Below are 23,461 nucleotides of genomic sequence, written 5' to 3'. Positions count from 1 at the left end.
GAGCCCCTCTGTAAAAAGCACATATGTTAAATGGATGATAATTCATCAAAGAAAATATAACACATCAGCCCAAACAGGAAAAAACAAACAAATCAACAAGTGGGGGAGAAGACGAAGCTCTTCCTTATAGTAGAACCCTAATGAGTAAATATAGAAGAAATGACAGAAACAGACCATCGTTTGGCAAACACTACAGTAATCATTGTTTCAGGCAGGAATCATCAAGGGATGTGAAAAATGAGCGGGCAAAGTATGATGAGACATGGGATATTTACATAGTCCCCAAGTATCCCCCCCCCGCCGCTGCAAGATACTTATGAATTACAGAGCAAAAAATAGTGGCTTCACAGGGAGAAAGCTGGCAGACATCACTTTAGCAAGTGGTCAAGGTCAACCTCAGCAATAACAGGACAAATCCAGGTGAGATGCCTCCTGACATCACGCACTGGGCTCTGAGAAGGACACGATGTCACCCCTGTGGTATTCTTGCCCAAAATGCATAACCTTGATTTAATCAAGAGGAAACATCACAAACAGAAATTGAGGGCTTTGGACAAAATAGCTGGTCAAACACTCTTTAAAAGTGTCAAGGTCATGAAAGACAAAGAAAAGACTGGGGAATTATTCCAGCTTAACGGAGCCTAAAGAGACCTGACAACTAAATGCATGATTGAATCTTGGACCAGAGAAAGGACATTCGTGGGAGAAGGGTACCTTCCTGTTTTGATAACTGCGGTTATGTAAACTGTTAACATTTCTCTGGGCGAAGGGTATATGAGAGCTTTTTAAAACCTTTTGGTAAGTCTAAATGATTTCACAGTGAAAAGTTAAAACAAATTATACTTGAAAACATATACGTTAGAGATGAGGCTTTCTTTCTCCACTTCCCAGCGCCTGACACTGTAAAGCCTCACGAGCTGACATACAGAGTGGGATACGGGCTCAGCGCCCACCTGGGAAGTAGGTGCTGGGACCTGTTTGGAACCTTGTTAGAGTCAAACTCAGGCTTCTGAGATCTATGGACACAATACATGATAACACTCAAAAGGCCGAAAAACATCCTTAACAGGTTTCCAGGGAGGGTAACGGGTGCCCCAAGTCCCTCCTTCAACTTCTAGAAGGAGCTGTGCCCTTCTGAGGCCCCAGCCCTGACCCAAGGAGCGAGATGTGCAGAAGGCAGCAAAACGTTCATCACTCACTTGTCCTGGGACTCAATATACACGTAGAGATGAGGCTCAAAACACTTGGAAACAATGCCGTGAAATGGATTGTCTGGGGCTTTAGGCTTCTTGGGCTGTAAAGGAAAAAAAAAAGAAAAGAAGAAAAGAAAAAAGAAACCCTATACTTGAGCCATCTTTGCAAACTTTCAAGCAGTTTCAAAGAAAACATCCCTTCAAAGTTCACTCCCAGCTTACAGATAAGAAGCACTCAGCGTAACTAGACTGAGACTATGTCCTGTATTATGAGTCATGCCAGTTTGTGAACAATAAGCCAGCTTTGTTGGCATCATTTACGTGCTCTGTGCGGTGAAAGATTTATTGCTACTTTGATAACACATGCGTTTTCAATTTGGAAGCTCTTCATCATCTGACTGATGTTTTCAAAATGTAAATTCTAGCTAATAACAGCACCGCAGAGCTGTGCCGTGCTTTGGAACATATAAAGTGCTTTCACGCCATCCAGTTGTAAAAGCCTCCATTTACTGCTTGTTATTATGAGCCAAGCACTTTGGTACGAAATATCTCATCTATTCCTCAAAACAATCCTCAATATAGGAATTATTACTGCTATTTTACACCTAAAGAAAGGGAGGCTCAGAGGGTGTTAGCAGCCTGCCTCAAGGCACATGGTGAAGTTTCCTGTCTCCTAAACCAGAATTCTTTCTAGTAGATCATTGCTGTCTTGCGGTGCTTCCTAAGACTGTTGAATTTCACCAACAAATATAAGAAAAAAGAGAAGTAGGGGGTCAACACAGGGTTGCTAACTTTTTATTTTGTTACTTTCTACTCTAACCACAAGTTCCTAAAAGAACTTTTATACCCAAACATTTTATAAGAGAAAATAGTCGCATAAAGGCCGTCCTTCCCAAGAAAAGACAGTTAGTTGGTGACCTTATACCAGATAGAAAGAAAAAGAGATAGACACACAGGCTGGCTGTTTTGTCTTTCTTTTTTGCCTTGCACCAGCTAAAACCTGGATCAGTACTGGTCCCCAACTGAAACTGGGAAACCACTGATAAAAAGGTCATCCGGGCAGGCAAGCATTTAAAAACTATTATTTGCTACTTAAATTCCCTTTCAAAACATCTAAAAAATAAACAAGGATCTTCCTACATATTTCTTTCTGTTCCTAAAAAAAAAGCCAATTCTATCTATTTCTGTTGGTATCTGAAAATAGACAGAGGTCCTTGAGCCTCTGCTGGGCTTGATACAAGAGTACAATCTGGATATAAATTGGCACGCACAGCACACCTGTTGAATTGAATGGCTCATATCTTTTAATAAAAAGAGGAAAAGCTAAGCCCCCTAATGACAGACAGAAATGATTACCTTCTTCTAGTAATTAAAAACAAATAAAACGTTGTAATGGTTAAAAGCATCTGTAAAAACTGGTAATGATCGCCAAAAATTAAATGTCAACTGCAGATACATCCCATTTAATTTCATGTTTAACTCTCTTCCCTTTTCACATTCTAAGAGTTCCATGTCTTTAACTTTTTTTGCAGGATTTGAAGAAACTCTGGTTCTTCCTAAGAATAACTACAGTCTGGGCTATTTTCTCTTATCATCCAGAAGCCACTGCCAAAGTCAGGCCTTAGGCTGAGACTGTAAGAGGCTTCAAGTTCAGGTTCATTGAGTTTAAACTGACTGGATTCAAAGTCCCACTTCATTTCACAGATGCCTTAGGAGTTTTTCCACATTTCCATTAGTTTAAAATGAGGGATCCATGATGTAGTATGATGGTTGTGAAGGTATGGTCCTTATCTATTTGTTCTACATTTTCCAAGTCAGTTACCTTTTTAAAAAAATTATTCTATTCTTTTCAATAAGATGATCAGATAAATGAATAGACAAATGTGATTTAATCTGAATAACTTCTGTAGGATTAGATATCCTGATTTTAGAACTGGAAAATATGGCCACTATAGCCATATATCTTTTCATTAATTAAAATAGAATCTTCATAAATATTATAATTATTCCCTTTATTTATATTTTCTTCCCTTGACAAAAATATTCACATATCTGTAGGATAGCTTCTGGAAATTATAAATGGGAGTTTATATAATATAGAATGTTGTCATGTTTTAAATCAACATGTGTATTTTGTATTTGGCTTTATTTACCTACTAATTTATGTGTACTTTTCCAACTACTGACAATGTTTCAATTTATCACTCTTGAATCACATTATAAAATTTATATAAGTCTGTAAATGAGATAATAGTATTGTACTGTTAAGTTTTCTTATTTTGATCTGTAGTAATTTAAGTGAAAATCTTTTTTAAGCGAATATATTTCCAAAAAAGGAAATATATACTGAAATACTCAGAGGCAAAGGGTGTGATACCTATAAACTTACTTGTTCTGAAAGAGAGAGAGGGAGGGAGGGAGAGAAAGAGAGAGAGAGAGGGGGAGGGAGGGGGGAGGAAATGGAAAAGTAAATGTAGCAAATAGTAACAACTGGTGAACCCAAGTGAAAGATAGTTGAGAGTTCCTTGTAATATTCTTAAAACTCTCCCTAAGTTTGACATTATTAAAAAAGAAAAAAAGTTTAAAATAACAATAAAAAACGTGGCAGATAATCCCAGGTACAGTAGTGGAGCATTTTGAGAAACGGCATATGACCAACACTCCGGATGACCTGGAGGACCACACCGTGGGGAAACACAGACATCCACGCCCGAGTGAAAACAGGGTTAGAGCCAACGTCCTGGTTTTGATAATGCACTATAGTTATGTTAGCCGTCAGCACTGGGGGAAGCTGAGAAGTGGGTACCCAGGACCTCTCTGTGCAACTTCTTATGAGTCTATAATTATTTCAAAATAAAAAGTTTTTTTTTTTTTAAGTGGTTCAGCAGAGTTAGACTCTGAATGTGAAGAAGTCTTGGGAATATCTTAACCTATTTATTTTGCTTATATTTTCCTTTTTATGTATGTACAAAAGCGATACATGATAAAAATGTATGGATAAGTCTGAAGAGCTCATTTAGTATAAAACATAGATTCTAATGGTTAAGGAAAATGACTACATGATATTCCAACAAACTCATCTTGATCAGTCTCCCAGAGGCCCCGTGCTTGATGAGTCCCCACAGAACCCTCTGGATGTGGCTCAGAGAGCCGCACAACCAGACAGTGCAGGTGGCCCGACCCCCGTCCCCACAGGGGAGTCCGCTCCGCCCAGCCTCTGCCCGCTAACGGCACTCCTGGCAGTGAGGAGGGCCCTGTCGCCATGGCTCTCTGTCCTCTTCCAGTGTTTTCAACGTGAGTTGGAAGCAAGAGGGGAACAATGGGAGGGATTGCCTGAAGTTTCCTGTTTTCTTTTTTTCCGAAGGGCTGCCTCCTGCCTCTGGCTGCCTCATAGCCGTGCTCACATTTAGATGAAATGGGCTGGAATTTCGGCTCATACTGGTGTCTCCCTTTGTACCGTCCAGCTCCCCAAAGGGCTGCTGCTCAGCTTAAAGAATATACTAAGTCATTTAGCAGTAGTACTCGGGCTGGATTTGGGAGTGTGTGAATTCTGCCCAAAAGCTGCAGATGTTTAAGCTATTTCCTCCTGGAGTTTGATGGAATAATAAAAGGTTACTGCTGTCACAGTAAGGAGGTCTGCAGCTGGTCCCATTTCCTTTTATTACTATCCAGTGTAAACAGATTAAATCTAACTGCTCGGATCACCAGAAGGGTACATTTTAAAACCAGAAACTCCTTATTTCTTCTCTCTTCCTTTTATACTCTGAGTACCCTCAGTCCCTCTTCAGATGCCAGTTTTTAATCATCAGGAACATGGTGGCAACTGATTGTTCAAACTAAATAGCTCTTTTCAAGTTCACGCTCCCTTCTCCAGAGCCTAACTGCAGTGGTGAGCAGGGAGCGACCCTCACCTCGAGGGCCACCCGTCTGCTAACTGCAGTGATGCAGTGGGTTGGGTAGCCCAGGACAACTACCGGGGCCTCCCGCCACCTCTGGCCAAGCTTGCCGCTAGTGCACTGTGGGCTTGCCCCGAGCGCCCCACCTGGCTCCTCATCTTCCTGTGCGCCCAGCTCCAGAAGCCAGCGAGTGGCTGGGAAAAGGGGGGCCCTGAGCTCCCACATCATCAACCACAAGTGGGACAGGTGCTGGGGAGGTGGTGGGAGGTCGGGATGGCAGCTGAGGAGTCATTAGTCACTGACGTGTAAGTTTTATTACTAACAAGTAATAGCCCATGAAGCTGTGGGTGGATCATTTAGTCCAGGGGTTTTCAGTACTTTCTTTTTGAACACACCTAGAACCCCTGATCCAAAAGCAATTTTATCTGGAAGTCTGTGAAAAAAGTGACTCAAAACAGAACTGCTGTATTTGGAGGGACTTGGGGCCCTGGTCTCATCCCAACTCCCCACAGTGACATCTGACAGGGCAAGGAATACAGCTGGAACACCACTGGCTCTCTACACATGGAGAAACGAGGAAGTCTAGACCCACCTAAGGTCATGCGGGCAGCTAGTGGCAAACCAGAGTCTAGCATCTTCCTCTGCTTTACCCCGTGTGCCTGTGTTCTGTGTCCTTAGAATGAGCAGGTCTTTGTCTTTAAGACAGTAACCTCAAGCTTAAAAGACCAGTAAAAAGTTCCACAAGAAAGAAAAATCATATGTTACCTGGAAAAACTGATTTTGTAGCTAATGGGGGCTATCATAATCCAGTTTAGTAATATCCAGAGATGACTAGCGGAAGGGATGACTTTTCACGGCAGCATCTGAGTGTTCAGCTACACAATTCTGGACATGACAATGGCAGCCACTTGTACTGGGGAGACATGAGGGCCCTGAAAACGTCCCAGCTACACAAGGCCAGCTCAGAGGGTGCAGGTGCCAGGCGCGGGTGGAGGATACATGGGAAGGATGAGTTCCACACCCAGAGTCTTCTTTCCCACCCCAGTCCTTCCTCCCAAAATGTGAGAGACGCATTTCTTTAGTTAGAAGAAATCTTTTGTTTCCTCCCAGCCTAGCTGATATGATGGCTTTAAATCAATTACGTCTAATCCCATAGATCTCTGGGATACGGCCTCAAGGTATCCCTTCAGTTTTATCCATTCACTTTTATTCACGGGATGCATTTCTGTGTCCTCCACTTTTCAGGGAGACATCACCTGATGTAACAGAAGGAATGCCAGAAAAGGAATTCTAGTCTCTGACTTCTAGACCTAGCTTCTGGTCTCAGCTCCTCCACTTTCAAACTGTGTAACCCTGGGCTAGTCACTTAACCTGCAGCTCCCATATAAAATCCTATAAAAGGAAAGGCAGGCATTGTGAGGATGAAAGGGAATAAAGCGTGGAAAGGACTTCTAAACCATAAAGCACCATGAACATGTGAGGCATCCATGTTATTATAATTATTTAATCGATGGATCAGACACATTTGATGACGTCACTTCAGAACTGCTCCTGGAAACTCTGCTCTCTTGGCTCCTGCCAGGATTGTACACCTACCCTCCCCATGCTAGGAATGCAGGGTTAACTGCAAAGTGCGTGGCTACGGGTTTCCCAGAGCTGCTCTTCCCAGTAGGCCTCCCTTTCGGTGATGTCTGGAGCAAAAACAATACCATAAAATAATCCTCTAGCAGCCAAGTGTAGAAAATTAAAAAGAAGGATCACTAATCCAGACAGGAAAAGTCCTGATCTATTGCTCTAAGCTCTCTCACCATAAAATGGCAGTGAAACAAAAACACCATTCTGTGGGACGAAGGGAGAGGAAATTTAGAGTTGGACAGAAAAAGCTGAAGGAAATGAAAGTGCTGGTGTGCTCTGAAAAGTAACTCTCCAAATATGCCGTTGGTCACCATGGTGTTTCCAGGCCTCTCCACCGGCTTCCAGACTAAGGTGCTCGGCTTGTGCTGAGCAGAGACCTCTCCCGGCTGACGGTGCTGCTAACTTCACCCGGGATCTTTCAGTCACCCATGGCATCACCAGACCAGATCAGGGGACAATGGAAAGCTAAGCTGACAAGCTTGGGAGATGATGGAGGAGGCAGGGCAGAGTTCTGCTGCCCCACCACATGGGCTAATTAATTAAGCTTGGCCGTGTTGCTAAGGCCGGTGTGCCATTCGGGAGCCAAGGGGTGGGGCAGGAAGGGCTGCTCCTTCACTCCGGTTTCTAAATGCACTTTCAGAGCAAGGCCTTCTATAAAGACCACCAAGGTTGTAATCTCTGAATGTAGTCAACAGCCAAGGGATCATATTTAGAGCAAGCAGACCCATTTTCAGAAACCAACATTAGGTAGGCTGCACAGGGAAATGCAAACCAGACTTACTTGCTCTACGTCTCCTTTTTCCATCGCCAGTTCCTCCATCTCTGGTGCTGGCTCATCTTCTAGGAAGGGATTGGTGGATGCGAGTGGAGACTCGAGTTTTTTCTGTTGATTAGATGTGAGAAACAGATAGGTATTTTCTGAGCGTGGTCAGTAGCTTTCCCCACTGATCTGCTTTTTCCAAGTCTCTCCAACAGCTACATCATGAAATCTGATCTAATGAGCAAAAACTGAGACAACCTGGACCACATTCTCACCTCCAGGCCTTCACACTGCTTTTTCCTCTTCCTGAAACCTTACTGCCCACCCAACCCCAATCCCAAGCTGCCTAAGATTCTCCATCATCCTTCAGTCTTCAAGTCAGAAGTCCCCTCTTTTGGGAAGCCTTTCTCACCTGTCAAGTCTGGGTTATAAGTCCCAGTCACACGCTCCCATCACCCCGGTATGTCCCCTACCCAGGTATTTACTAAAATACCACAACCGCTCATTTATTTGTCTTCTCCCCACTAGCTTCTGTGACAGCAGGAATCACATGTCTTGTTTCTATCTCTGGTGTCTGGCATGTCATAGGTCTTCATAAATATGAATGAGTCAAAATGCCAGATGGGTTTGAATTCAAGAACAAACTGTAGGACTTCCCTGGTGGAGCAATGGTTAAGAATCCGCCTGCCAATGCAGGGGACACGGGTTCGAGCTGTGGTCCGGGAAGATCCCATATGCCGTGGAGCAAATAAGCCCGTGCGCCACAACTACTGAGCCTGTGCTCTAGAGCCCGTGAGCCACAACTACCGAAGCCCTCGTGCCTAGAGCCCATGCTCCGCAACAAGACAAGCCACCGCAATGAGAAGCCTGCGCACCGCAACGAAGAGTAGCCCCCGCTCGCCGCAACTAGAGAAAGCCCGTGCGCAGCAACGAAGACCCAACGCAGACAAAAAAAAAAAAATTTTTTTAAAAAGATACTACAGAGCTAATCTTTTGTGTTCTAGATTATAGAGAGAAGTCCTGTCCCAAATAAGTCTCATTACAACAACCACAATAAAATCTTGAGAGAAGTTACTCCCCAGCTCCTGAATGCGACCATTCTTTCAAAAGATGTCATCGAGTGGGACCTTGGGCTAGAGGGAAAGCTGGAAGCAGGAGATGTGGGTTTTTAGCTCCAACGCTGCTGCGCTGGCCAAACCGCCTAGCTTCTCTGAGCCCCGGCGGCCCGATCTGCTGAATGAGGAGGATAGGGTTACAGGACTACTTGAGTGATTAAATGTGATAAAGCATGTGAAACCCTAGGAGAAGCACGTGATACATATTATCGATGATGAGTCCAATGTGACAACAGAATCGAAGCAGATCTTTGGAATTTTTTACAAATTCTACCTCAGGATGTTATTTATGCCAGGGAGCTGGGAGTTCTAGCAGAAAGGGAACTAAGTGGACAAGCAGGATAAAAGGGATTGGCTGGTGCTGGGGAAGAGGGGAAGGGGAAAGGAATGACTCTCTGGAGACAAGAAGCTGGGTGGAGAGGAGCTTCTAAAAGTACTTATGACATTTGAGCATATATCAGTGGAGCAGCTTGAACTAATCCCTACGCCAAGAGGGAAGGCAGATGGACCACAGTGTGTGAATGACTTTGTCAAGTGCCAGGACATCAGCTGAAGATATTACCAAAAAAGAAAGAAAGGAAGAAGAAGAAAAAAAAAAGAACCAAACAAACAACCCAGAAAAATAAAACTTAAACACAAAAACAAAAACCACACCTGTGTCTGGTTTAGGCTTTAAGACAATTCCACTTACATTCATGTCAACTACTTAATTCTTGGCCCAAACACTTGGACGCTATTATGTAGCTAGCCAGAGCCTTGGGGTATGAAGAAAGCCCTGTGATTAATGTATTAGCTCTAGGTAATCAGCAGTAGGACAATGATTTTTGTGGTATCCTCTGGAGAAACAATATGGTCTAAGAACCCAGCAAACATTTCAAATGTATACACTCCGAACTTTGGCTTCTTTGCCTGATATGGAAAAAAAATCCTTATAAATGTAAAGCAATTTACATTCATTTTCAAAATTAGGATATTTTTAGAAATGTTTCTTTGAAAGCCATATTTCTAAGTTTTAGTTGTCACTGTGAGGGTTGCTGGTATTTTAGGGTGAGGGTGAGAAAGGGAATCTAAGCTTCAACAACAAGTTAAATTAGTTAGTAGCACTGGATTCCTGATCCCACTGGCTCAACAGTGGGTTTGGGGATCATACTGATGAGCTGAATCTCTATGATTCTGAGTCCTTCAGTCCTTTGGAGGTGTAAAGAGCAAGCCAGCAACTGAAGTGAAAAGCTTTGTTCAAAATCATTCAGCCACAGAAACAGGATATGAATTTTTGAACCAAACCTTCCTCATCTATTGCTAGGTCTACCAGGGTTGATAATAACATCTCACAATTATAGACAGGTGGGCCTCATTTTAAAAACAATGTGTTACTGGAAATATGACAAAAAGGGGACATTGGTGAAGTGGACTGAGGGTGTTCCTGGGCTCCATGCTCACCGGTGGGGTATCCAATGGGTGGACATAAGTACTAAGAAGGAAACATAAAAGGCAACACTGAAATAGCAGAGCAACATTTCAGGCAGTATAATGTGGGCTACTTGTTGGTGTCACCGGGTCAGGAGATTCCCAAAAGGAAAGGTGTCTTTCCTATTCCCGCAGTCTCTCTCTAGTCACATACTGATGAGATTACCAGGGAGTCAGGGGCACTCAGGAACTTCTTGTTCATTTCAGGCACACACATTCCAACCGGGGACCAAGCTGATACCAGAAAAGGGATTCACTCCTCCATTCACCCATTCGACAAAGGGATGTGCTGGGCACGACGAGGAAAGCAGGGAGCAAGGTGGACCACCCTCTGCCCTCAAGGAGCTTACAGTCAGGTGGGAGAGACAGACTCTAACCAAATAATCACACAAGCATATGTGATTATTTGCAGGAAAAGCAAAGGTGACGAAAGGATGCAACAGAAGGTCACAGAAAACTTCCCTGAGGAAACGACGTTTGAGCCAGAACTGAAGGATGCTCCACAGTTCAGTGTGGGAGGGGCACGGGATGGCCGGGGCTTTCTAGGCAAAGGGACCAGCACGGGACGCCATCCATTCCATAGTCATGTGCTGAGCATCTGCTCAGCTCCAGGCACACTCTTAGGCACCGGAGATGCAGCAGCGAGCAAGATAAAGAAGGGAGGCACTGTGATGAAAATACAATGTAGGAACTGGGCTGGGCTGTGGGTGAGGCTGGGGAAGGGCTTCTTCATATGGTGATCTGAGAGGGCCCCTGTGAGGAGTGGATTTTTGAGCAGAGACTTGAATGAGGAGAAGGAGCCAGCCGGGCAAAGATCTGGAGAAGAGCATTCTCACCAGGGGGATCCCATGCAAAGGCTGGCATGAAAGTAGGACAGGGTGAGGGGGCGGGGCAGCCAGGACCCAATCACACAGCCTGTCGTGGGCCGTGGGAAAGGTTAGGTTTTCTTCTCACGGCAACTGGGCAGTCACTGGGGGTTTTAAACAGGGCAGCGGTAGGATCCAGTTTTCGAGTGTGAAGAGGTTGCTGCAGCGTGCCAGGTGGGGCTGATGTGGGAGTGGGCTAAGCTAGAGTTGTGGAGATGGAAAAAAGTGGCCAGACCTGGGGCATCTTTAGGAGAGAGAGTCAAGAGGACTTGGTGAGAGGGTGGATGTGAGGAGGAAGAAAAGAAAGGAATCGAGAGTCGTGCGCTTTCTGGCCCGAGCAACTGTGTGGCTGGTGCAACCACTGACTGAGGGACGGGGCGGGGTTCGCACCCAGGCTCTACCGCTTGGGTATGTGGCTTAACTTCTCCACGCTTCAGTCCTTCTAGCTGCAACGTGAAGGGATATCAACACCCGCTGCACGGAGCTGTCATGAGAATTAACGAGGTAACGCACGCAAAGCATGTCTATAGAGCAGCTTCACACAACGGTCGGCTCATAGGGGAAGCTCAGCACATGGGGGCTGTCGTTAGTGTTTAATCGGGGTGGGCAAGTCACGAAGGCAGAACCGTGGCTGTGCCTCTCTCAGTGAAGCAACTCTCCGGAGGGAAAAAGCGGGGAGCACAGGACTTCGAAGACTCACAAAAAGAATTCTTTTTAATCACAAGTGAGATCCTGTCCCTACTATACCGTCTCTTTGGGAGCTCTCCAGGAAATGTAAGCAATGCACCCATCAAATTACAAGGCTTCACCCTTCTCCCCTAGTCTCCAATGAAGCCCTCAAAGTAACGCCTGTACCACCATCCTACTGGCAAATGTTATATTATAGAACCCTGAGGGGTGGACATAGACTCTGCTATTTAGGGGGCCATGTTACTGCTCAGATTGATTTGCTGTGATGAAAGAACAAGTCTTTGCAGGGAGCCATCACCGGCACAATTCAGCCTTCTGTGCAAGGGCCCCTCGGGCGGAGCCAGCCAGACCATGCTTCTCATTCCTGCTCTGCGGCTGTCAGAGCCCACAGAGAATTACAAGGTTAGGTTTAGATTTGAAAGAACTCAAATGACATATTCCATGAGCTCTGGGGCTGCTAAGTGAAACCAAAAATTTGCCGAGAAATGACCGACTTTCCAATTTTAAAAGGATTCATTCTTTTTGCTATGATGACAGTTGATTTCAAGTCCATACAGGAAGGAAAAATTCTTCATTCGGCAAGTTAATTCCTACTAATTAAAGCACATGGGACTCCCCACACCCACCTTCAGAACCACAAGGGCCACAGGCCAGCCAAGCTGTCTAATTTACTGTTGGGAAGAGATGGTCAGGCTTTAGTCAGTAGTACATCCATACCTGGGTCTGCCTGCACACATGCCTTTCTGAGGCCTAGCTGGACACTTCAAATGATCAAAGAAGGAATTCTGAAATTTAAGATGAATCTATTTCCTTTCTCTGGAGGAGAGAGCTTTCATTATGAGGTGAAAGTTCCACAATTTCTGCATTTCTCATTCCATAAACACTTTACTCCAGCCCAGTTCCTGATCTGTTCTTAAAGAGACGGCTTGGAGGCTTCAGTTGATAGGACAGTAAGTACAGGACTATTTGCACCTGGTTTAACATCACTGGAACCCCTCTTTTGTTCTTGGTACCACCATGTTCATATCTTATGTTGTGACAGTTATGCATAGGTTTCTTTCTCCTAATAGAACATAAGCACCTGTCTGATTCAATTTTTCATCTTTTCCCAAGGCCCTGCACCAAGACGGAGCTTGAAAAACACTTGTGGATAAATGCTGATCACATGAGAAGCACTAAATAAAGTCCTCTTCAGACACATGGGCAACACTGTTTTTTTGTAAAACAAACAAACCAAAAAACCCAGTGTGTGTGTGTGTGTGTGTGTGTATGTGTGTGTGTGCGCGCGCGTGTATGCTTGGAAGAGTCTCAAATTATACCCCAAGTTGTTAAACAGTGCACATCTCTGGGGAGAGGGATTTAGAGTAATTGAGAAAGAAGAGATTGTTCTTTTAGAATTTATATGAGCTTTAACAAGCATGTATTACTCTCTCTCCGTCTCTCTTTTTGGTAAACAAATTACCTGAAACATGAAGATGATTTATAACTAAACTCAGACAATATTTTCTAAAACCCTTGGTATTTTAAAATTGTGATATAATTAACATAAAATTCACCATTTTAAGGTGATTTTCACTTCAGTGCTTTCATAGAGGCTGAATATAATGTTTAACCTTAAATCTAAGCGTCGAGTCCCTAATAATGCACGTGGGCATAGTTAAATCATACCTAGACATTTGCTTTTAATTTCAAGGCATTTTAATTTACAGACTTTTTTTTTTTTTTTGGCGTGCAGCACAGCATGTGGGATCTTAGCTCCCCAACCAGGGATCGAACCCATGCTCCCTGCACTGGAAGCGTGGAGCCCTAACCACTGGACTGCCAGGGAAGTCCCTTAATTTATAGACTATTTTAAATCCCTCCTAAAGGGTCAGGAGTTTAGGCAATTAGTTAGAAGGCTTGGCAACTCCCTTCTTCCAGTAACAGTTAAGCACAGGGTGTTATAAGCTTGTTGGGGCTGGAATAGTAAAAAACAAAACAAACCCTGTCCTTAAGGCTCTTTCAGTCTAGATTTCTAACAGATGTCAAATAGCATCTGTCAAAAAAAGAGCAAAAGATGATGCATCGCACGGATCAGTTAGGAAGGTCTTTGCAGGTGAGCCTGTCCCCTCTCAAGCTCACCCTCATTGTTTGACTGTCAATCAGTCACCAAGGGTCTTAAAAGGACCTGAGTGATAAAGTGAAGAGGGGGAAGGGCACAGGCCTGGGAGGGTCTCTGGTCAACTTGGCTCCTTGGCTGACTTCTTATCTGCTCTATAATCTTCCAAGGAATTTGCTAACCTTCTATGAAATTTGGCATATGTTAAAGGGTATTATGATATACTCTGGTTCATTTTGTAGTTCTGATACCCTGAAACAAAATGGTGACCACAAGAGATTTTCCGAAAGGTATATCCTGGGATCAAGGCACGACGGGGAGGGGACAAGGGGCAGTCAGTCTTCAGGTGGGGTATCCAGCAGCTAGCGTGGCCATCAGGCCAGGTGGCCCTCCTGGCCCAGGCCAGGCCAACCTCTTCCCAACACTGTCTGTTGGGAGCATGGTCAGTGGTCATGACTAAATCCATCGGGGTCCCTGATGCTGAGGCTTACAGGCTACTGATGAAGGTGTGGCCCCAACTGCCCACAGCAAGGTGCTGGCAGGACCAGGGTCAGAGTGAACATCACCGACAGTGAGAAGCACGGCGTTCACATCTCCCCACAGCAGGGCTGCAGTGAACCAATTCTCTAAGACCTGGCCTGTCTGTGGAAGAGGCCAGAGGAGTTCTGTTGCCTTTCTAGAAACTAATCTTTAAGGGAAAATCCTCACAGGCTATGGAGCAGCCATGGTCAGGACTTGGAAAATGCAGAATGATCACCGGGTCACGATAACTGTGACAAAGAACAGTCTGAGGGAAGAGCTGACTTAAAGACGTTGAGTGACTTGGAGAAGTCTGTGCAGAAGACAGCTGACCAACTGGAGGGATGAATGAAAAGCTCCTGGCTCAGCAGGATTTCCTGGCCAAGGATCTGTAACCTGAAACTCTGCAAACTTTATAGGAGAGGCAAGCAACAGCTGAGCAACTGGAGGACATCTCTGTAAATCAATTATGCCAGAAAATTTCAAAACCAGAAGTCCAGAAAGGAAGGGATTGGTGGGAAAGGTTCAGGGGCTCCTAGTGACCATGAGCGGCACCGCAGGGCGCAGCACCCCCAGGAGATGGAAGGCTGCAGCCCAGGAGCGTGGCCCTGGCAGCGGGTGAGAGTGGAGGGGCTGGGCTGCCCCAAAGAACAGGTGCCTCCAGCCGTCTCCTCCCTCAGACAGAAGTTGGTTAACAGCTGACCAACTGCTGCTTTGACATTCCTATACCAGTTTTCCACAGAAAAAGCGCTGTCTTTGCAAACTTACATTCAGCTCCTGCCTGTTTTTCATGGTCTCTACGTGGTTACCCTGCACAGTAGCCTCACCTGGTGTAGAGGGGGCCTTCCCAGCCCACATTACTCTAGCTCTTTTGACCTTTGGGGCATTTCCTAGCACAGGTGAGACCTGATGTGTCCCAGGACAGCCCCGAGTTTACAAGGTCTCCTGGTCATCAGGTACCACAGGGCCGGCCATTCGTTCCCCTGTGACATTAGAGCTCCCGAAATGTAAAACCAAAATCACTAGCAAGAAGGGCCCAGCCAAAGGAAGGGAGGAATGGCTCAAAACAGGTGTTCAGGAGTGCTGTGATTCAAGCACTCTTCACGGGACACATTTCCTGAACAGTGAGCCGGACTACTGGCTCCCGGAGCCCAACCCCGTGCACTACCCTCCCTGCCGGGCGGGGAGCCTGTGTGACACAGGCGGCACACCCAGCTGGGGCCTGTGCTCAACGCTCAAACCGCCCGGTCCCCAGGCAGATCCCTGGAGGGCTGAACCAGAGCCACACGAGTCTCTGCTGGAAGCCAGGCCAAAAGCACAGCTCGGGCAGGGAGGAGAGCAGCCCCAGCGTGAGGACATCAGGTGGGTGCTGCAGTCAACCCAATACTTCTCAGGAGAGACACAAGCTTCTTTCCACAGCATCTGTGGGACCTGCTGCCTTTGGGGATTTGCATTTTCTGTAAGGGCACTTTCATTTGTCTCATGTACTATTTTTCTTTTCCTTGTTAATAAGAGAAATCCATTTTGAACGTGAGTTAACAAGCAGAGGAGCGTCCATATATCTGTATATGTATATAGTTTTATTTGTTAAGTATGGAAAGAGTGCTTTGTGGTTCCCCGCATTCTATTTTAATGAGGTCACGCGTGGCCCTGAGTGGACAGGGTTTTATGGTCTTGCCTTAAAACTAAGCGCTGCCATCACCACGCTTCAGCCCACTGCCCTGAGGGACCAGCTCCTTACGTGCCTACCCTGGGGCAGGTCTTGGGGGGAGGCAAAGAGGGGATTCCAGTGAGGTCCCAGGATTTTATGACTGGCAGGGTGGGGGCCAGAGAAAGTAGAGGTGACAGGTGAGCAACAGAAAGGCGCTCTAGGCCCAATATCCGCCTTGCCCCTGCTTCAAGCACAATAGCTCAGAGTTTTCTATATGTGCCGGGTAAGTTTCAAATGCGTATTTCCTACAGTTGATGAAGCAAAGTGATGGACTGCAGGCAAACGCACCTGGCACAGTGTGAGATACACAGTGGAGGTTCCCAAACTGTGAGCTCTTATTCTGTGTGGATCCCACATTACAGTTTGTTAGAAGAAAGAGTTTAGACTCACAGACATTGAAAATAAACTTATGGTTACTAAAGGCGAAAGAGAGGGAGAGGGATAAATTAGGAATACGGGATTAACAGATACACACTACTATATATAAAATAAACAACAAGGACCTACCGTATAGCACAGAAAACTATATTCAATATCTTGTAATAAGCTATAATGGAAAAGACTCCGAAAAAGAATACATATATGTATAAATGAATCACTTTGCTGTACACCTGAAGCTAACACAACACTGTAAATCAACTATACTTCAATTAAAAAAGGAATGAGGGCTTCCCTGGTGGCGCAGTGGTTGAGAATCTGCCTGCCAATGCAGGGGACACGGGTTCGAGCCCTGGTCTGGGAGGATCCCATATGCCACGGAGCAACTAAGTCCATGTGCCACAACTACTGAGCCTGCGCGTCTGGAGCCTGTGCTCCGCAACAAGAGAGGCCGTGACAGTGAGAGGCCCGCGTACCGCGATGAAGAGTGGCCCCCCCGCTCGCCGCAACTAGAGAAAGCCCTCGCACAGAAACAAAGACCCAACACAGCCATAAATAAATAAATAAATAAATTTATGTTAAAAAAAAGGAATGAGGAGGAGGGGGAGGGGAGGGGGAGGGGGGGGGGGGAGGGAGGGAGGGGGGAGGGAGCGAGGGAGGGGGAGAAAGTTTGGAAGTCACTGTTTGGGCCATCTCCCTCATTTAAAAAAAATTGAAAAATAACGTTGTTAGACTACGTAAAAGCAAAGTTTAAAAAGTATGTAAATGCATTTTTATAAGAAAAATTCAAACGAATTACCAGAATAAAATGAAAAAAAAAATTCTTTGCTTCTCTACCTAGTCTCACTCCAATTTCCTTTCCCCAGAGACATCCATCCACTGTTATCATTTCCAGATCTTTTTCTTACCTATTTACATATATAAACATGCTTCTCACACAAATGGAATTACACCGTATATACTGGGCTGCAGCTTGCATTTTGCACCTAATATATGTGAGAGGTTTTCTTTCTATGACAGCACATCTAGATCTATCCCCCATTCTACCACTTTCAAACTGCTATACCTATTCCACAGCATGAATTTACCATATTTTATTTAACTATTCTTCAGTGATGAACATTGTAGAAATCGCCAACGTTTTCTGCTTTTAAGGCTGCAGTTCACCTCTTTCTTGGTACATTTCCTCTAAACATATCCTAATTGTAATAAAACTCAAGAGTTGATAATGTAATAAGGTATTTGTGACCGAATAAGTGAGGCCTCTGTGACTCACAGAATTACTAGTCTTTAAAATGGGGCCTATCCTTAGACAAAATGATGACAGGACATTCTAGAAACATGAAGTACTGCAAAATAGACAAACAATAAATCCATACAGAGTATCCTGTATGACTATTTGCACAAATTCAGCAAAATCCCTGGGATGGGGGATTAAGCACCTGAGCCAATGGATGGAACCACCACAGTGTGAAAGACTGAAGTGAAGCCCACCCACCCAGGCCACTGATTTCCTGGTCCAGTCTCCCTTAGGACCGTCTTACCAGAGTTCCATCTGTCAGGGTACACCCGGAGAAGCGTTTTGCAAGAAACCCCTCAAAGTTAGTCGTTCTCTGAATAGCAAAGAGAAGCAATTTCACTTCAATTTCCTTAGCTCTGGTACGCATGATCTTGGCCAGTTCTGTCCTTCAAATTAAAGATATAGGAATGTTGTCAAACAAACTGATCATTCAAGATAAGACAAAGTAAGTGGCTTTAGCATATATTATAAAAAAAAAAGTATGTGGTCATTTCAAAACCTGACATCTATCACTAACTAAGTTTAATGCCCAGGGAATAGAAATACATATCCTAAGTAACAATTTTAAGATGAAATTATCCACTAGTCAAAAAAAAAACTCAAGGATTACGGACATCAATTTGTTTACATGGGTACTACAATTTTTATCTTTAAACTTTTCAATAATTTGTTAATAATATATACGAAGCATTTACTCAGTATTTTATAAAAATGCATATATTCTATATAATTTCACGAGCCATTAAGTACTGAATTACAAAGCCCTCCCTTTTCCAGAGAGCTCAATAATCACCTCTTCCACCATACAGCAGGAGCCCTGGAAAGAGACGTGAGAGACGGGAATCCCCATGTGAAAAGTGACATGTACATGTCTGGGTGGTTCCTGCCTGTGAAGCTTACGTGACACTCAAGTGTCCCGTCTCGGAATGTTAAGTGGTAAGGGAGCAGTAACACAAGAGTTCTTAGTAAGCACTGAGCTATGGGTCATCTTTCCTCCTAAATAAGTGACAAAAACCAAATAAAGAGTCTCTGAATTTATTTAACAATTATGTATCTGTAGGATTTTAGCCAAAATTCGAATAATGAAAGCTTGGCAGCAACACTGCCATTAGCTGACGCAATAGCAGCAGATGTGTTGGCTTTTGGGTACTCCCAGTCTCCTGCGGACTTCATTTTTCACAGAAGATGAATTTTGCAAGTCCCTGAACTGGAGGCTAAAGCGAATTATTTATCAATTTCTCAAGGAATTCACTCTTTCTTTGCTAATCAGGACTTAGAAAGTCATAACCACAATCAACCTTGAATCAGTACAAAAAGGTTATCGAAATCCAGTGGCAAATGTGTTTCTGAAAACCACCACCAGAGAGAACGTACAGCACCAAGGGTGAACCCTAAACTACAGACTCTGCTTGGTAATGATGTGTCAGTGCAGGTTCAGTGATTGTAACACAGGGTACACTCTGGTCGGGGATGTTGATAATGGGGGAGGCTATCTGGAGGGATGGGGCAGCAGGGGGTATATGGGAAATCTCTGTATCTTCCTCTCAATTTCGCTGTGAACCTAAATCTACTCTAAAAAAATAAAGCCTATTAAAAAAAAAAACAACAGCCAAAATCCCTTAAGAAATCCCCACACCCCCACAATGTGCCCTTAAAGCATACAACTTGACTGTACCTATGATTTTAAGAGAGATGACTACCATGAATTACTCTAAGGTGGTTCAGTTATGCTTAGATATGGGACTTTTTAAAAAATTAACTTGGAGTTGGGACTTCCCTGATGGTCCAGTAGGTAAGACTCAGCGCTCCCAACGCAGGGAGCCCGGGTTCGATCCCTGGTCACGGAACTAGATCCCGCATGCATGTCACAACTAAGAAGTCCGCATGCCACATGCGGCAACTAAGACTTGACGCACCCTAAATAAATTTTTTTTAAAAATAAATTAATAAATAAATTAACTTGGGGCTTCCCTGGTGGCGCAGTGGTTAAGAATCCGCCTGCCAATGCAGGGGACACGGGTTCGAGCTCTGATCTGGGAAGATCCCACATGCCGCAGAGCAACTAAGCCCGTGCGCCACAACTACTGAGCCTGCGCTCTAGTGCGCACGAGCCACAACCAATGAGCCCATGTGCCACAACTACTGAAGCCCGCGTGCCTAGAGCCCGTGCTCCACAACAAGAGAAGCCACGGCAATGAGAAGCCCACGCACCGCAACAAAGAGCAGCCCTTGCTCGCCAAAACTAGAGAAAGCCTGTGGGCAACAACAATGACCCAATGCAACCAAAAATAAACAAACAAACAAACAAACAAAATTTTTTTAAAAAAAGAGAGACTATCTGGCCCTGGGCTACACTCATTGAAAGTGAAGTCAGGATGAATGAGAGAAGGTCTTTAAAATGCTTAGAACACTCAGATGCCAATAATATTAACTATCCAAAGACTATAAACACTGTATTAGGGGTGGGAAATGTTCTCAACAACTATTTCCTGAGTGTCTACTATGTCACTGAAGTAGATATTGCCCCTGTCCCTCTGGAACCACCTACCCAGCAAGTAGAAAAGCAGAACAGGGCTTCCCTGGTGGCACAGTGGTTAAGAATCCACCTGTTAATGCAGGGGACACAGGGTTTGAGCCCTGGTCCGGGAAGATCCCACATGCTGCAGAGCAATTAAGCCCACGCACCACAACTACTGAGCCTGAGCTCTAGAACCTGCATGCCACAACTACTGAAGCCCATGTGCCTAGAGCCCGTGCTCCGCAACAAGAGAAGACACCGCAATGAGAAGCCTATGCACCGCAATGAACAGTAGTCCCCGCTCGACCCAACCAAAGAAAGCCCGCATGTAGCAACGAAGACCCAATGCAGCCATAAATAAATAGATAAACAAATAAATTTATTAAAAAAAAAAGAAAAGCAGAACAATGATGGATGTATTCTCACTGCACATTGCTATAGGTGATACAGACACCTGGGAAAATGTGGGGCACTGAACCACTACAGGGAAATCTGGTTGATGAACTTTTAGTTGATTAAGAAGGCAGGCTGTTCAAGGCAAGGGCGAGGCTATAGGAAAGTCCTAGAGCAAAGATAAGAGCAGACATAGCTGCTGTGTTGGGTATATTTTACTCTAAAGCCAAAACAAACACAAATACAAGTGCTCTGGCTACAATCTACTGGCCCAGGGCTTCTCATGTAACCTTTTCCATGTCTCCTTATCAAGTGTTTACCTTGCCTTCACATAATGCTCTCTCCTCTAGGGCTGGAACTCTAAAGCTGGAGAAGGTGGGATATAGCTACAGCTGGAGTTTGGGACTTGGTTTTGGGTATATAAAATCTGACTTTCAAAAGGAAAGGAGTTCTCTGAGGGGAGTCCAGCACAGGTGAAGACATTCTCATTAAAATGATGACTTTCAAACAAACAAACCAAAAAAGGTGGGAGTAGCACCAAATCCACAAGACAACACGGAGCCTGTAGAGCCTGGGGGATTGGTTTCAATCAACTGGTTTCAACTGATTCCAATCAGCACCAAAACCAGTAGAGAGTTGGCATCTACCTTGTGACGTGGCAAAATTCTACTGCAATCCTCTCCGCCATGTACCACTCTCGCGGGAACATCCGGCCGTATTTCTCCTCGTAGTCCACAAGCTGGCGCTTGATCCAGGCATAGCGCCGGTCAATTTTGTCCAGCCAGGCAACCTTGGGGAGGCAGGGAACAAAATCCACCCCACTGCTTAGAAGTAGTATTGACAGTTCAAGGAAATAAGCAAAAACATAGAAGAACCAACAAAAACAAAACCAATTTCTCACAGTTTCAGAGTCTAGGCTACTTTTTTTTTTACTTGATCCAGAGGTTCTTAACCTGGGGTCTATGATTGGGCTTCAGGGTTCTACAGACTTCCTGAAACTGTATGCAAAGTTTTATGCATAGGCGCATTTTTGGGGAGAAGATCTGTAGCTCTCATTAATTTCTCCAAAGGGTCAGTGACCCCAAAATGGTTAAGAATTGCTGAACTGTACAGTCAGTGCCTAGGATTCATGGTCCAAAAATCAACATTTTAAGACAGTAACACTAATAAAATATAAATCACAGACTTGAGAGCAGTCAATTTTCAATAAAATTCAAACGTAATAGGGCTTCCCTGGTGGCGCAGTGGTTAAGAATCTCCCTGCCAATGCAGGGGACACGGGTTCGATCCCTGGTCCGGGAAGATCCCACATGCCGCGGAGCAACTAAGCCCGTGCGCCACAACTACTAAGCCTGCACTCTAGAGCCTGCGTGCCACAACTACTGAGCCTGCAAGCCACAACTACTGAAGCCCAAGCGCCTAGAGCCTGTGCTCCGCAACAAGAGAAGCCACCGCAGTGAGAAGCCTGCGCACCGCAACGAAGAGTAGCCCCCGATAGCCGCAACTAGAGAAAGCCCATGTGCAACAACAAAGACCCAATGCAGCCAAAAATAAAATAAATTTTAAAATAAACTAATAAATTCAAATGTAACATCTGATCTCCTTTGGTCAATACTTACATCTTGGTTTTCTTGAAAAAGTACTAGATACTCTGACAGATGCTGTTTAATAAACTTTTTGATGATTTCCTGCTTGATTCTGGGGTCCAAAATATTAGCAACCAGACAAGCATCTCGTAGGACATTGCTGGGTCCTCCTGGCCTCTGGAAAAACAAACAACACACACCAGTTCAAAAGCCAGAAATGACCTTTAAATCTTATGGCCTCTGACAGCTGCTGCTTCTTGTTCTACTCATGATGTTATTATTATTTCCACTCCCCTGACACTCATTCTTGTGCTGTGGATGGATATTTTAGTTACTTGTTCCTTGATGAAAGAATCATTAAGCTAGTCTGCAGTAGCCAGTATAAAAGCTACTCCATGAATCAGCAATGAGACATTTTAGAAACAGGGCCAGCAATGATGGTAGAAACTTCTGCGATCTGAACTGAAGTCGCCTTGCTGAAGAGCCTTAAGAATCAGAATGATACCAGTCTCACTCCACACATGCCAATTTCCCCTGATTCTAACCTTGGATTCCTGTTCCTAAGGTGCTATATTTGTGCCAAACAGTGTGCTGGCATTTAAAACCTAAATCCCGGTTCTAAACCACCAGCCTTGTCCCACTGATAGTCAACCATGCAGACAGGTAGCCAAAGGTAAAACATTATGATACTGGCCCCTTGACCTGAAAAAAACAGTAGAAGTAACTATCAAGGGGCTGTATTGATACATCATGGTGGGAAGGCCTTTGTATTACTGAAGGCAACTCAGTCTCGCTGACCCTTTCTTTATAGTAACTCACTGAATGAACATGGCTGGCTGAGTGGGCTACAGCGAAAAGAACACCTGGCACCTGCTCTTGGCTTGGCTAAATAGCCACATAGCTTTGGCACAATTATTGACACTCATCTGAAATAGAAGTGAGAAAAAATAATGGACTTTAACTAGGTGATGATTAAGGGTCTTCCAAATCTTCATGACTTCTTTTTTTGTCAATTCTGTCCAATTTATCCACCTCAATTGAAGTTCAAGAGTTTCCTAAGTGTTACCTAAGCTGCCCGAGAGCTAAATTGTTAAAATTCTGACTTGCTCCGTGCTGAGTGGCTGTTCTGTTCTGTCATTCACTGAGCACCCTGACTGCTCAACTCTGGCTTCTAGATGAAAATGTTTGATCTGACAGAGAAGTCACGAAAGCCAAAACCTATGGGCTCATGGGTTCAGATTTTTTCATTTAAAAAGGACCTAATAGGTAACCTTTGGGTAATTAAAAAAAAAATCTTTATTTCCATTTTGTGAAATAGTAATAGTAACACAAGGCC

The 23,461-nt window shown here is 44.5% G+C and overlaps 1 protein-coding gene across 2 annotated transcripts in view; it reads right to left on the bottom strand.

Annotated features, from left to right (window-relative positions):
* VPS53 (VPS53 subunit of GARP complex) overlaps window positions 1-23,461 on the bottom strand; it is a 125,299-nt gene that overhangs the window by 52,159 nt on the left and 49,679 nt on the right. For both annotated transcript variants that reach the window (XM_027130558.1, XM_027130559.1), the window contains exons 9-13: window positions 22,159-22,302; window positions 21,187-21,329; window positions 17,873-18,014; window positions 7,506-7,607; window positions 1,200-1,294 (exon numbers count right to left, since the gene is read on the bottom strand). In XM_027130558.1, coding sequence (XP_026986359.1) covers window positions 1,200-1,294; window positions 7,506-7,607; window positions 17,873-18,014; window positions 21,187-21,329; window positions 22,159-22,302 — 626 coding nt within the window. The remainder of the gene's footprint in view (window positions 1-1,199; window positions 1,295-7,505; window positions 7,608-17,872; window positions 18,015-21,186; window positions 21,330-22,158; window positions 22,303-23,461) is intronic.

The sequence above is a fragment of the Aethalodelphis obliquidens genome, unplaced genomic scaffold (assembly GCF_003676395.1).
Source record: "Aethalodelphis obliquidens isolate GAN/ISIS:26980383/991018 unplaced genomic scaffold, ASM367639v1 scaffold38, whole genome shotgun sequence".
In the NCBI taxonomy this organism is placed as follows: domain Eukaryota; kingdom Metazoa; phylum Chordata; class Mammalia; order Artiodactyla; family Delphinidae; genus Aethalodelphis; species Aethalodelphis obliquidens.
Note: the sequence above shows the minus strand (reverse complement) of the source record. Positions and strands in the feature narration are given on the sequence as shown.